The sequence below is a fragment of the Salvia hispanica genome, chromosome 1 (genome assembly GCF_029641045.1).
Source record: "Salvia hispanica isolate PSC_SH4W2 chromosome 1, Shi_PSC_v1, whole genome shotgun sequence".
NCBI classification, from domain to species: Eukaryota; Viridiplantae; Streptophyta; class Magnoliopsida; order Lamiales; family Lamiaceae; genus Salvia; species Salvia hispanica.
Genome location: NC_142692.1, coordinates 42,141,064 through 42,153,085, shown reverse-complemented (window position 1 = coordinate 42,153,085; position 12,022 = coordinate 42,141,064). Strand labels below are relative to the sequence as shown.

At 34.3% G+C, this 12,022-nt stretch overlaps 2 protein-coding genes across 2 annotated transcripts; both read left to right on the top strand.

Moving 5' to 3' along the window:
- Positions 1-3,136: 3,136 nt before the first annotated feature.
- On the top strand, positions 3,137-5,896 carry LOC148933851 (uncharacterized). The gene is made up of 5 exons (XM_089063229.1): positions 3,137-3,293; positions 4,242-4,359; positions 4,763-4,859; positions 5,078-5,164; positions 5,538-5,896. The coding sequence occupies exons 1-5, from the start codon at positions 3,233-3,235 to the stop codon at positions 5,670-5,672; spliced, it is 498 nt and encodes a 165-aa protein (XP_088919355.1). The 5' UTR covers positions 3,137-3,232; the 3' UTR covers positions 5,673-5,896.
- Positions 5,897-6,200: 304 nt separating this feature from the next.
- Positions 6,201-8,559, top strand: LOC148933850 (glyceraldehyde-3-phosphate dehydrogenase B, chloroplastic-like). The gene is made up of 9 exons (XM_089063228.1): positions 6,201-6,389; positions 6,496-6,609; positions 6,803-6,964; positions 7,042-7,209; positions 7,291-7,451; positions 7,531-7,592; positions 7,672-7,721; positions 7,801-8,207; positions 8,299-8,559. The coding sequence occupies exons 1-9, from the start codon at positions 6,300-6,302 to the stop codon at positions 8,429-8,431; spliced, it is 1,347 nt and encodes a 448-aa protein (XP_088919354.1). The 5' UTR covers positions 6,201-6,299; the 3' UTR covers positions 8,432-8,559.
- Positions 8,560-12,022: the final 3,463 nt, after the last annotated feature.

Sequence of the window (12,022 nt, the reverse complement as noted above, 5' to 3'; positions counted from 1 at the left end):
ATCTCAAGGTAGTTGGGATGTTTGTTTTTTACACGTGATTTAAGAATTTGATGTGTTAAAGGTTAAAGTGGAGATAGTAAAGTAAGAGAAAGAATAAAGTAAGAGTAAGATAGATGAAGAAAGTAAAGTATAAGAGATGACGGCACAAAAAAATAGTCTCATTTGTAGACAACACGAGTTTTAGTGAGAAATTAATAAAGTAAGAGAAAAAGAGAAAAAATAGGTAAAGTAAAAGAGATAGAAAGAAAAGTAGATAAAAATATGAGAAAGAAACGTTTGATTTTTAGAAATGGGACTAGTCGATATCCAAAAATAGCAAACGGGACAATTTTTTATGGACAAAAGAGAGTATTGAGAAATTTTAGTAAAGCCCATGCCAAACTTTATTCCTGCGTCCGCCACTTATGATATATACGTAGTTAAGTATAATGTATTAAACTAATGCCAATATGTGTGCATCAGTGCATGGAAAGAAATATAAATATGCAAGTGTGGCAACTTATTAACCTCGAAGGACACATGAACCACACGTGTACATCTAAAATTTGTACATTGTAACATGCATATATCATTTAAGTATAAATTAATTCTCTAAATAGTAAACATGATTTTCTTAAGTAAAAATATCGGCCAATATATATTAGAATGGAGATTATATTTGGCCAGGAGAGGAGTCTGTAAAACCGATATATTACATGGGAGAAATGGGAGATATGTTGCAGAAGAAGGTGAAAAAAAAAGTTAGGAGATAAAAAGAGGGAACTAGCCATGCGAGTTTAGCGATTTAGTAGAAATAAATAAAATAAATTTGAGAGGAGGAACTACTCCAACATAGCATTTATATACGATCGAGAATTGTAAATCAGGAGGAGTTGAGGATTCGATTAAAGTACCTATCTTAATCAGGTGTGTATAAATCACACTTTTGATTTTACATATTTTATGTGGTTGATTGCTTTGTGTTAAATTGGAGTAAATATTTGAATTATATGATTTAAGCCTGAAATGGTTATGTGTTATTAAATATTGATGGTGTAATATGATGTTGACATGTGATTAATGGATATGTTTATCTATAGTATTGGAGTTAATTGATGGAATATATGGATATGTAATTGGTGCAATGGATATGTTTAATGTATCATATTGGAATCATTTGAATCATGAGATTAAAGAGGTTATGTGACAGTCTTGCCCTGGATCTGATATCAATGGCAATAGACCTACGGGTCATATACAATGATAATGGACCTGCGAGTCAAAGAATATATGCAAAGAGGGACCTTCGTGGAAAGGTCAAATCAAATAGGGGCATTCGTGGAAAGGTAAAAAATGCAAAGAGGGACCTTCGTGGAAAGGTCAGATAATTAAGAGGGACCTGCAGGTCGTATACAATGGAAATCCCGGGCAGATACCAGGCTTGACCAGTTACAAAATTATAAACTGAACAGAGTGGCATTTGCATATGTACATGAAATTGTTTTTATTATTTGTTGATTATTGTTATATATATTGGTTAAAGAATATGTTTGATTTTAGGACGTGGAATTAAAGGTAAGATTTATATGCTCTGAGTTGTGGCTCATATGTATAAACCACTAATATTTTTCATGAATAAGATATCAATGATTCGTGGGTTGATGTGGGTTACAGTTATTATAAGGGTCGGTGGCTGACGCATTTTGACAACTTCTCTTCCTCATCATTTTGAAATATGTACTTGATAAATGTGGCTTTTGAAATATTATAGTAATACGTGTGAAATTATTTATTTTAAATTTTGAATTTATTTATAGTAAGTGTATAAGTAAGGGTTGAGGTGTGACATTATGCATTTAAGTCAAGGAAGATGATTGTGTGCAAAGGACAATGCAAATGACCTCTTGATTTTTTATTGAAAATTATTTGAAACACATCAATTGTGTTGGTATTTCTCTTTTTCCTTGTACAAAAGAAAATTTTTCTTTCAATTTTTTTTTTTTCAAATCACCCTAAATTCAAAATTATACCTAAGTTTCAATGCCATTAAATATAAAACACTAAATATAAATTAGGGAACCCACATTTGGAGGAAGACAAAAAAAAAAGCAAAGGGGCCATTATTTGACTATTTTCAGTTCATAAATTGAAATAAATTGTTTTTGGAATAAATGCGAAAGACTGGAAAATCGTGTCATTTAAAAGGTGAGAACCAATTTTAATTTGATTGTGATATGATTTAGAATTTTAAAGAGAGTTGAATTCTAGTTGTACTCCAACTCCCTCTCAATCTTCAATATAATTATAACAATACGAAGATTATATTAGCTCTTAGGAAAAATATCAAACACAATAATGTAACATTACTAATTGATATATTGCTGATTAACATTGATTCAATTAAGCCCAATTACTCATGCACCAGCATATACGTATTCCGTACTGCAACAGTTGTTCATTTTGTCATTATTGCTAGATTTTAGTATATATTTGTACAATATTTTTAATTGTTAAAATGGCAGAAAATGATAGACAAAAATAAAACTTGTAAGTGGACATAAACATAAATTTGGTGTTTTTTTTTTCATTCCAATTTTTAGCAATGGCCATTAATCTAATTTGCCTTTCTAAATCAACCATTTTGTAGGTGCCTCAATGGTTCAATAGTCAATTCAAATAAATATTTCGATAAAGAAGTTTTGTTTGGTATAACTAATTTGGTACCATAATCCAATCAGGAATGCACATTCAGTCCATTTGTATAGTGACCTATTTACATAGCAAAATTAATTACTAATAGTGTAACTAAATCAACAAATTAATAACTAACGAAAATGTAATAATCACAACTAGTATATAGGCCACAAATGTCAATAATTTTGTATAGATACCCCAAATATGAACCATATGGAGTACTATAAACCTGATTTATTAATCCACTATTTACCAACAATGATTTTATACAATTAAATAGTAGTTTAAGTATATATGTTTTTGTTCAAAATTAAAACAAAAATGCTATCCACTAGACTCAAAAAAACGATTTATAAATTATCAAAACAACTTGATAAATAAAACTAAAAAATTCAGCTAAAACGACAACGTTTTTAGATCTTCGATTTCATCGACACATCAACAACAAAAAAAAAAAATAAAGAAGACAACGCAAGGTGAAGAAGGTTTCACTATTTCACTCCACTTTCCTCTCGATTTCATCGCATTTCAAACTCTTTGCCTCTGGAAAATTTTCAGAATGACTTCTTTATCTAATTCCCTTGTGATTTCGAGGAGCCCTGCAATTGATTTATCGTCTGGTAAATCTACGGATTTTTTTGTTTCAATTGCTAGTTCGTTTTTTATTTCATTGTTCCGTGTTTTTTGGTGTTGGATTATCGACGGATCAGCTGTTTTTCCCGAGTGTTATTAGATTCCACATTTTCATTGCTTTTGAAGCCATTGTATGAAACGTTTATTCTCTAATAAGAAATTGTTCCTGTCGGAGATCAACTCTCCTTTTTTCTATATTGATTAGGTATTTTAGGTCCTATTTGTACTTTGTATAAATGATTTTCGATGATGCCATAGGATATTGATGGCGTTAAATTGCAGTCATAGTTAAATTATGTACATTTGCGATTGGATTTTGGGTTGTGATTACTGATGTTTTTGTGCTGTTCACCGAAATCATAGTTACTGATGTTTATGATGCTGAGTTCATATCTGTATACAATAGCTTTACTGTTAAGAATCACAGGGTCACATATGAAGAGTTAACACTTAATGATGAGCATATTGTTTGGGGAAGTGGGGAACTAGCTTAACCGAGATAATTTGCAAAACTAATGAAGATAGTTACGCAGAGGCACAGAGTAATTCACTCTGGCTTCAGGTGTAATTTGAATGACCTTTTGACCTTAGTTTCATATGTTGAGTGGCGTTTTTCCGATTTGGGATTTTCTTCATCTGGGAGGTCTGACAACATTGTTGAAGCACATTCTCACTAATATGATCGATATGCATACAGATTTAAATGCTCTCTTATGTACACCGTATTTAGTTTCACTATAACAGTTACTTTGAAGGATTATTAGGAATAGAGATGGGATTGAATTAGACACGTGAAAGTCAAATTATGAATGTCGAAGCCATTTTGTGCCAATCATTCAACTACTCTTGCTAAATAGGATAGCCCACCTCCCATAGATGTTCACCCCCTCTTGACATTACCTTATTACATTGGTTGACTTTTCTATTTGTGCTAGGTTCTTCTTCAAAGTCTGCTAATCGATTTGTGAGAACCAATAACTTGGCTTTGAGTTTTAAGGGCAACAGGAGACTGTCCACCCAAAAAAGGACACTCACTGTTCAAGCAAGTTATAGGTATGTAAATTCACTTACTATTGCTTTAAATCTGGAAGTAATGAAATTTGTTGTCAGTAGTTTGGTTTTGTAATCAAGGCTCTGTTAATTGCATTGCACTTCATTTATATTAATTAGTTCTGAGTTGCTCTATACTTGCTATTGTGTGCAGTTTTTTTCAATTTTATTGGATGCATGTTAAGTTGTTAACATACTGCATGTAATATGTATTTTCCACAATGAGCACCAAATAAGAACCAAGATCATCTATATACGTTACCTACTGTGAATAAGGAGAAGTAGATTAAAGATATAAGTAATTAAATGGTTCAGTGATAGGAAGACTACACTTTTCCAACTATTGTTTGAGGTGCTTCTGAGGTGACCCTGAATATATTTATTGGTTTTATGCATCCTATGGCAGTGATGGTGGAAGGCCAGGCAGTGCAAGCATCTTTGTCAGTGGCTTTGTTTTAGGGGGATTGATTGTTGGCACACTTGGTTGTGTTTATGCACCTCAGGTGATGATCAAAACAAAAGTATTTCAATGAATTATTATTTGTTTTTCTCCCGTGCATGGTTGTCTTAGTCTTTCACCCCAATGTAAATTGTATTACCGTGTTCATCTATAAGACATGCCTGATAAGTTTTCTGTAACTGTGCTTTTTTTTTTCTGCTGCCATTGAGTGCCCAAGATTATTGTATAATGATATCTGGCTACTCTATCTGTAATCAACAGATCAGCAAGGCTTTAACTGGAGCTGACAAAAAGGATCTCATGAAAAAGCTGCCCAAATTTATCTACGACGAAGAAAAGGCCTTGGAGGTATGGTTATTCCTTATGCAGGTGTCTTTTGTATTCATCTCCATAAAATAAATTAGGATCAAAGTTGTGGACATCGCCGTTCAAAAGGATGTTCCGTCTGGGAAAGTTTGCGAAGATAGTTGTTGCCTAAGAAGCTCTTAGATATATCCTATATTCTTCTGGTGATAAATCTCCAAACACTCTTAGAACAATAAATAAACAAATTGAAGTTTGTTTTCATCTGTAATGTGCAGTAAATTAAGGTTTGACAAACTTTATATGTGTTTAAGATACTGTTGATGATTTTCCATCTTCGGTTGAATCAACTGTCAATGGCATCATCCTCACTGCTCTTTCTCTTAATTTACACTCTTGTGAAATGTTATATATGCAGAAGCAACGCAAGAAACTGGCTGAGAAGATTTCACAGCTGAACGATGCCATAGATAACGTATCCACTCAGTTGCGATCAGAAGAGCCACCAAATGGAGCTGCAGTGAACTCAGATGACATCGAGGCTCTCATCTAAGACTGGCAAACATGTACAACCTATCCTCTCAAGGCATATGGTCACACCTTCACAGCACCAACCCTTCACTGATGCCCTTGTTTGCAGCCCTTTACGAATGCGGGGTCTAAGACGCCTTATGATAGTGCTATTTTGCTGTTAGTTTTCTGCATTCTGATGTATGTCTGAGAATCACACTGTCTAATAACCTCTTTTATTGGCAATTTCAGTTAAACTTACAAACCTATCTTTATGTATTTATCTCTCTCTTACTATATATCTTTCGGGGTAAAGTTTAGTTAAAAACACACACACACGCGTCAAGTTCAAGAGTAAGAAAGAGCTACAAGGATTTCAAAGCGAAGAAATTTGTAACTATTGAAAAATCTGTTTAATGAGACTATAAAAAGTGCAATCAAGAAATGGAAACTGTGACAAAATCTGTGGCTCACATGCATTTTGATGGTGCAACAAAACGCACCATCTTATCCAATATCAGTCTCAAGATTTCATCCTCACCACTCAATGTCTTGACTCATGTGTTTCATTTCTAAGCCAACAACATGACAAAAACAATGCTTTCCCAAATGTAGCATTGGATTTCATATATGTTGGTAAATTTTTCATCTGAATTTAGTTGTTGCAGCAATGGCATCCCATGCAGCTTTGGCCTCTTCAATAATCCTACCCTTCACAAAGCTTCCTTCCAAGACCTCTCCTGCTCAATGCTTCTCAAAGGTCAGCTTTCTCTTCTTGCTTCCATTTTTGAGATCTACATAACTTGAGCAATCTTCAATGATCTTGTTTCATAAATTCTGATTTGATTCTTTTCATGATTGTATAGAAGCTTGAAGTAGCAGAGTTTTCTGGTCTCAAATCCAGTGGTTGTGTTACTTTTTACAAGAATGGTAGGGAGGCTTCATTCTTTGATGCAGTGGCTGCCCACCTCTCCCCAAAGGTACTTTCCCCTCCCTTTGCTTCGATAATCGAGTATAGATCACTTCGAGTATCGCCCCTAAAATTTGATACAGCCAGCATCTTGATCTAGATGATGCTACTATTATGAATAAGATCCATCTAAACAGTTGAAATGAAATGGTTGATCACCAAAATTAGGAGTTTTTTTAACTATCTTTGTTGCCCAAGATTAGGCTGCAGGATCAGCTCCTGTCAAGGGAGAGACCGTGGCTAAGCTGAAGGTCGCCATCAATGGGTTCGGGCGCATTGGGAGGAACTTCCTCCGCTGCTGGCACGGCCGCAAGGACTCTCCACTAGAAGTGGTGGTCGTCAACGACAGCGGTGGCGTGAAAAACGTGAGACCACACTACACAAAATATAACTTTTTCAAGGCTGATGATAGATATGGTCTTGATTTGCACAACCATTGCAGGCTTCTCACCTGCTCAAGTACGACTCGATGCTTGGCACGTTCAAGGCCGAGGTGAAGGCAGTGGACAACGAGACGATCAGCGTGGACGGGAAGCTCATCAAGGTTGTCTCCAACAGGGACCCTCTCAAGCTTCCTTGGGCTGAGCTAGGCATCGACATTGTCATTGAGGTATGTACCTCACACCTCTTTCATCGTATGTAGACAATCTAGACAAGCTATGTGCTTATCTGGAATGTGGGGAAAATGCAGGGGACTGGTGTTTTCGTCGATGGTCCGGGAGCAGGCAAGCACATCCAAGCCGGAGCCAAGAAGGTGATCATCACTGCCCCGGCCAAAGGGGCCGACATCCCTACCTACGTCGTTGGTGTGAACGAGCAGGACTATGGCCACGAGGTCTCGGATATCATCAGGTGAGGAGATTTGTAGGTACCTAGAGGCGTAAGTGAAGTGGCATTAGATGACAGAAATGGTTTGTTTGAATTCTTGCAGCAATGCTTCTTGCACCACCAACTGTTTGGCTCCCTTTGTGAAGATTTTGGATGAGGAATTTGGTATGATTTAATCATGTGATTTTTTAATTAGAAGTATAAAAAATTACAAAAATAATTGAGTTCCTTAAATTTTTTGTAGGCATTGTGAAAGGAACAATGACAACTACTCACTCATACACTGGTGATCAGGTATAGTTGTGTAAAGTTTTAAGTATAAACATGTGTTAAATGAATAAATATATGGTAAGGTTGGTGGGTCCCACTGCAGAGGCTTCTAGACGCTTCACATAGGGACCTGAGGCGAGCAAGGGCGGCGGCGCTCAACATCGTGCCAACGAGCACGGGCGCGGCGAAGGCGGTGTCCTTGGTCCTGCCGCAGCTGAAGGGGAAGCTCAATGGCATCGCCCTGCGGGTCCCAACGCCCAACGTGTCGGTGGTGGATCTCGTGGTGAACGTGGCGAAGAAAGGAATCTCGGCCGAGGACGTGAACGCCGCGTTCCGGAAGGCGGCGGACGGCCCGTTGGCCGGCGTGCTGGCGGTGTGCGACGTGCCTCTGGTCTCGGTGGACTTCCGGTGCAGCGACGTGTCCTCCACCATCGACTCGTCGCTCACCATGGTCATGGGCGACGACATGGTCAAGGTCGTTGCTTGGTACGACAATGAATGGGGATATAGGTAAGTATCTGTCGTGGCTCATGAAACTTATATAGTGGTTTGAGTTCTCTACTTATATCGATACGTGATATTGATTGTTTCATGTTTTCAGCCAAAGGGTTGTGGATTTGGCTCATTTGGTGGCAGACAAGTGGCCGAGTGGTGTTGAAGAGGGGAGTGGAGACCCTTTGGAGGATTTTTGCAAGACTAGCCCAGCAGATGAGGAATGCAAGATTTATGAATAATCATTTAGGATCTAAATTTTCGTTATTTTTCTTCTGATTGGGATGGGAGTTATTGTGTGATATGGAAATATTGGAAGCATGACTTATAAACTTATATTTAATAATATATCATTTTGAATTGGGTGAAAGATTATTGACTAGATTAGAATGATATACATGAAACCTGCTTTGTTTGGCATAGAATAGATAAAAGTTCTGTCTAGATTTCATAGCTTTCTTCTGTATAATTATTGCACCAAGAAGTATTCTCGCATTGAACTAGAATGTGTAAATACTGATATTTGTGAAATTAACTTCAAAAGTTGATCAAATCATAGAAATATGCACAAGACAACAAATTTTATAATGCATTATTATATTTTAGATTAGATATGTTCATTTCTATTATTTCTATTGTAAATTATTAGATTAGTTTCACACAAATTTAATCACTTAAATTAACCCAAACCACCCTTCATTTCTCATCTCAATCTTTCTGTCTCACCCCTTCATTATTACTGTGTCCCTATCATATTTCTGTGCAGCATCTCATTTCTCAATGGTTCACAATATTTAATGTACACATTAATTTGGTTTTCCAACTGTATTCTTCTTTAATGTTATCCAACATGCTCTATTTGATTTCAAGTTTTCATGACATCCTTGAGCTTTGTAGAACTTCATCCATATACTACATGTGATGAAAGTAAACGAAATTTAGATATGTTGCCCTATATCTTTTGGCTTGTGTGCAGAGATGGGGTCGCTCGGGTGAAGTAGTCATACATGAGGTCAACGATAGCTCGGAAAGACTGAATTTAAGTAGAATTTTCTAGTTCTCGTGGACCGACGGCGAGACCAATTGGGGCTCGGGAAGGGGCAATGAGTGGAGTGTGTTACTATTATTTACTATTTTCATCTTTCTTCTTTCATTTTTTTTATTTTTTTATTATTTTCTTGTATTTCTACTACTATAAGTTTTATTAAGGCTAAAAGAACATTTAAAATAGTTAGAGTTAATATTTTTTATGGCTATTATTATTGTTTTTGTTAAGCAAAATAATAGTACTACTAATTTACAAGTATTGACACAAAAATTACCCATTAAGCACCAATTATCATAGCTCAATAAAAAAAATTAAATTTAAATGAATTAGTTTGGTAACTGGTTCAACCTTACTTTCTAGTTTTCTTAGTACACTACTTTTAATTCACAATATTCTTTAAACAGGCTTCTCTATTCCTTATGTTATATGGCATCTGTGAAGTTCACTGAATATTAATCTTTAGAACATATGGATTCAATTCATATAATATTGCAATTAGTACGAGATTCATCAAACTTAACCATTAATTAGTACACTTGAATAGTTGAATTCACCAAGTCTTATTCTCAAGCATCATAAAAGATTCCTAGTGATCATCAAGATATACAATCCTTATCCAAACATAAAAATGAAAAAAATAGTTGAATCCACAAATCTTTTTCTTGGTACATTGCACTTAACTCGTTTTGGTATAAAAATGGTTTGTAAAATACCAAAAATGAGAGAACAAAATATTCCTCAAAAGTTTGCCTAACATTTTATCCATTTTCACCGCATTGATTTAGTTGGATAAGAATTGCTGTGACACAAGTAGTAATTGTATAATGACTCTTTATATTTCAAATACTATTTTGAAGTGATACGTGTCAAATAAATGAATATCTTTTATGAATAGCAAGTATTATTTGAGATAGAGACGAAAAGTATGGGCAAATATTTATTTATAGCACTATTTTGTGAGGTGCATGTGCAGTAGTTGCTCAAATCTTCGTAGTGATGCCGACCATGAATTCATGTAACAAAACATAATTTGCATCCAACTACCATCGACGTATATACGGGAAAATTGCCCAAAAAATTATGAAATTTACACAAATTTAGGTTAGACCCGTAACTTTAATAGTTTTCCAGAAAGTAAGTATTTCACAGTAAAAATTTATTGTCTGCGTGCAATACATTATTGATGTTTTTAACTAAACAACATCATTTTTTTAAGAGGGAACATCTTTTTTGGTCCACGAACTTTGCCAAAGTATCATTTTAGGTCCGTGAACTTTAAAAATATCATTTGAGGTCCATCAACTATGGGTTAATATCATTTGAAGTACTTTTTACTATTTCCAAATTTTTTCGGACGAAAATACCCTCAATACCTTAAAGGCTACATATTTTTAATAAATTTATCATATACTCATATTTTTTATAAATATCTTTACAATATATTTTTTGACGAATTTTCTAAATATAATTTGACCTTCAATATTACTCAGTCCGTCCACGAAGAATAGACAACATTTGCTATTTTTGGTTGTCCACAAAAAATAGACCATGTTTAAAAAAAGAAAGTTTTCAGCAACTTCTCTCTTACTTTTTTTCCCTTCTCTCTTATTAATAATATGGACCTCACATTCTACTAACACTACTTTTCTCTTACTTTTTCACATTCTCTCTTATTTTACCAATTCCACATTAAAACATGTGTCATTCACTATGTGTCCTATTTTTCGTGGACGGAGGGAGTATCCCTTAATTTTGTGACATGTAAGTAAAATTGTTTCTTCCGTTTTTTATATTAAAGAATTTTAAAATTGAATAAAGAATTTTTTTTTTAATAATAAAAAATTGAATAAAGATTTTTTCTTGCATGTCACAAAATTAAGTGATAATATTAAAAGTCAAATTATATTTAGAAAATTCATCAAAAATATATAGTAAAGATATTTATAAAAAAATATGAGTATATGATAAGTTTATTAAAAATATATACCCTTAAAGATATTGAGGGTATTTTCGTCCAGAAAAACTTGAAAATAGTAAAAAGGTACTTCAATTGATATTAACCCATAGTTGGCAGACCTCAAATGATATTTTCAAAGTTCACGGACCTAAAATGATACTTTGGCAAAGTTTGTGGACCAAAAAAGATGTTCCCTTTTTTTTAATGAATAGACGATTAACTTATCAACGATAGCGTTCACGTGTGATTGTACGGCTGTGATATCAGATTTGTACTATATAATTTAACAAAATTTACCTTGAAATAATTGAACACAAATCCAAAACTCATAATATTTCTCTAACTAATTTTTAAAATTGTGAAACGTGTTAGAGTTTGTTCATAGGCAATTTGTCGTTTATGTATTCTTCAACTATGTTTTAGTCACTACTTTACCGAAATAGAATTTTTATGGTAGAAAAAGAATTTGAATTTGAGAATTGATGAATCCACTCTTGTTCATAATTTACCCATTAAGAAAATTATTTACATTTAAATAGTGACCACTGATGTCCTCTAATCCTTGATAGGTTGAAATGCACTCATCTTTTGAAATTTATATTCCATTATCATTGGTTTCTTGAAATAATTCTCATGTGTAGGCATGCCTAAAGAATTCAATGATATATGTTTCAAGGCATGAAATAAAAATAGTGAAAATCAAACAAACATGTGTTACAAATTCGAGTGGGAAACTTGGAATGCAACAAAAAATCCTTAAAGTTAAGTTGTCAAATCTTTTTAGTTGAGGGATACAAAATGAGATCCCTCGTTGTACAAACTAATGAA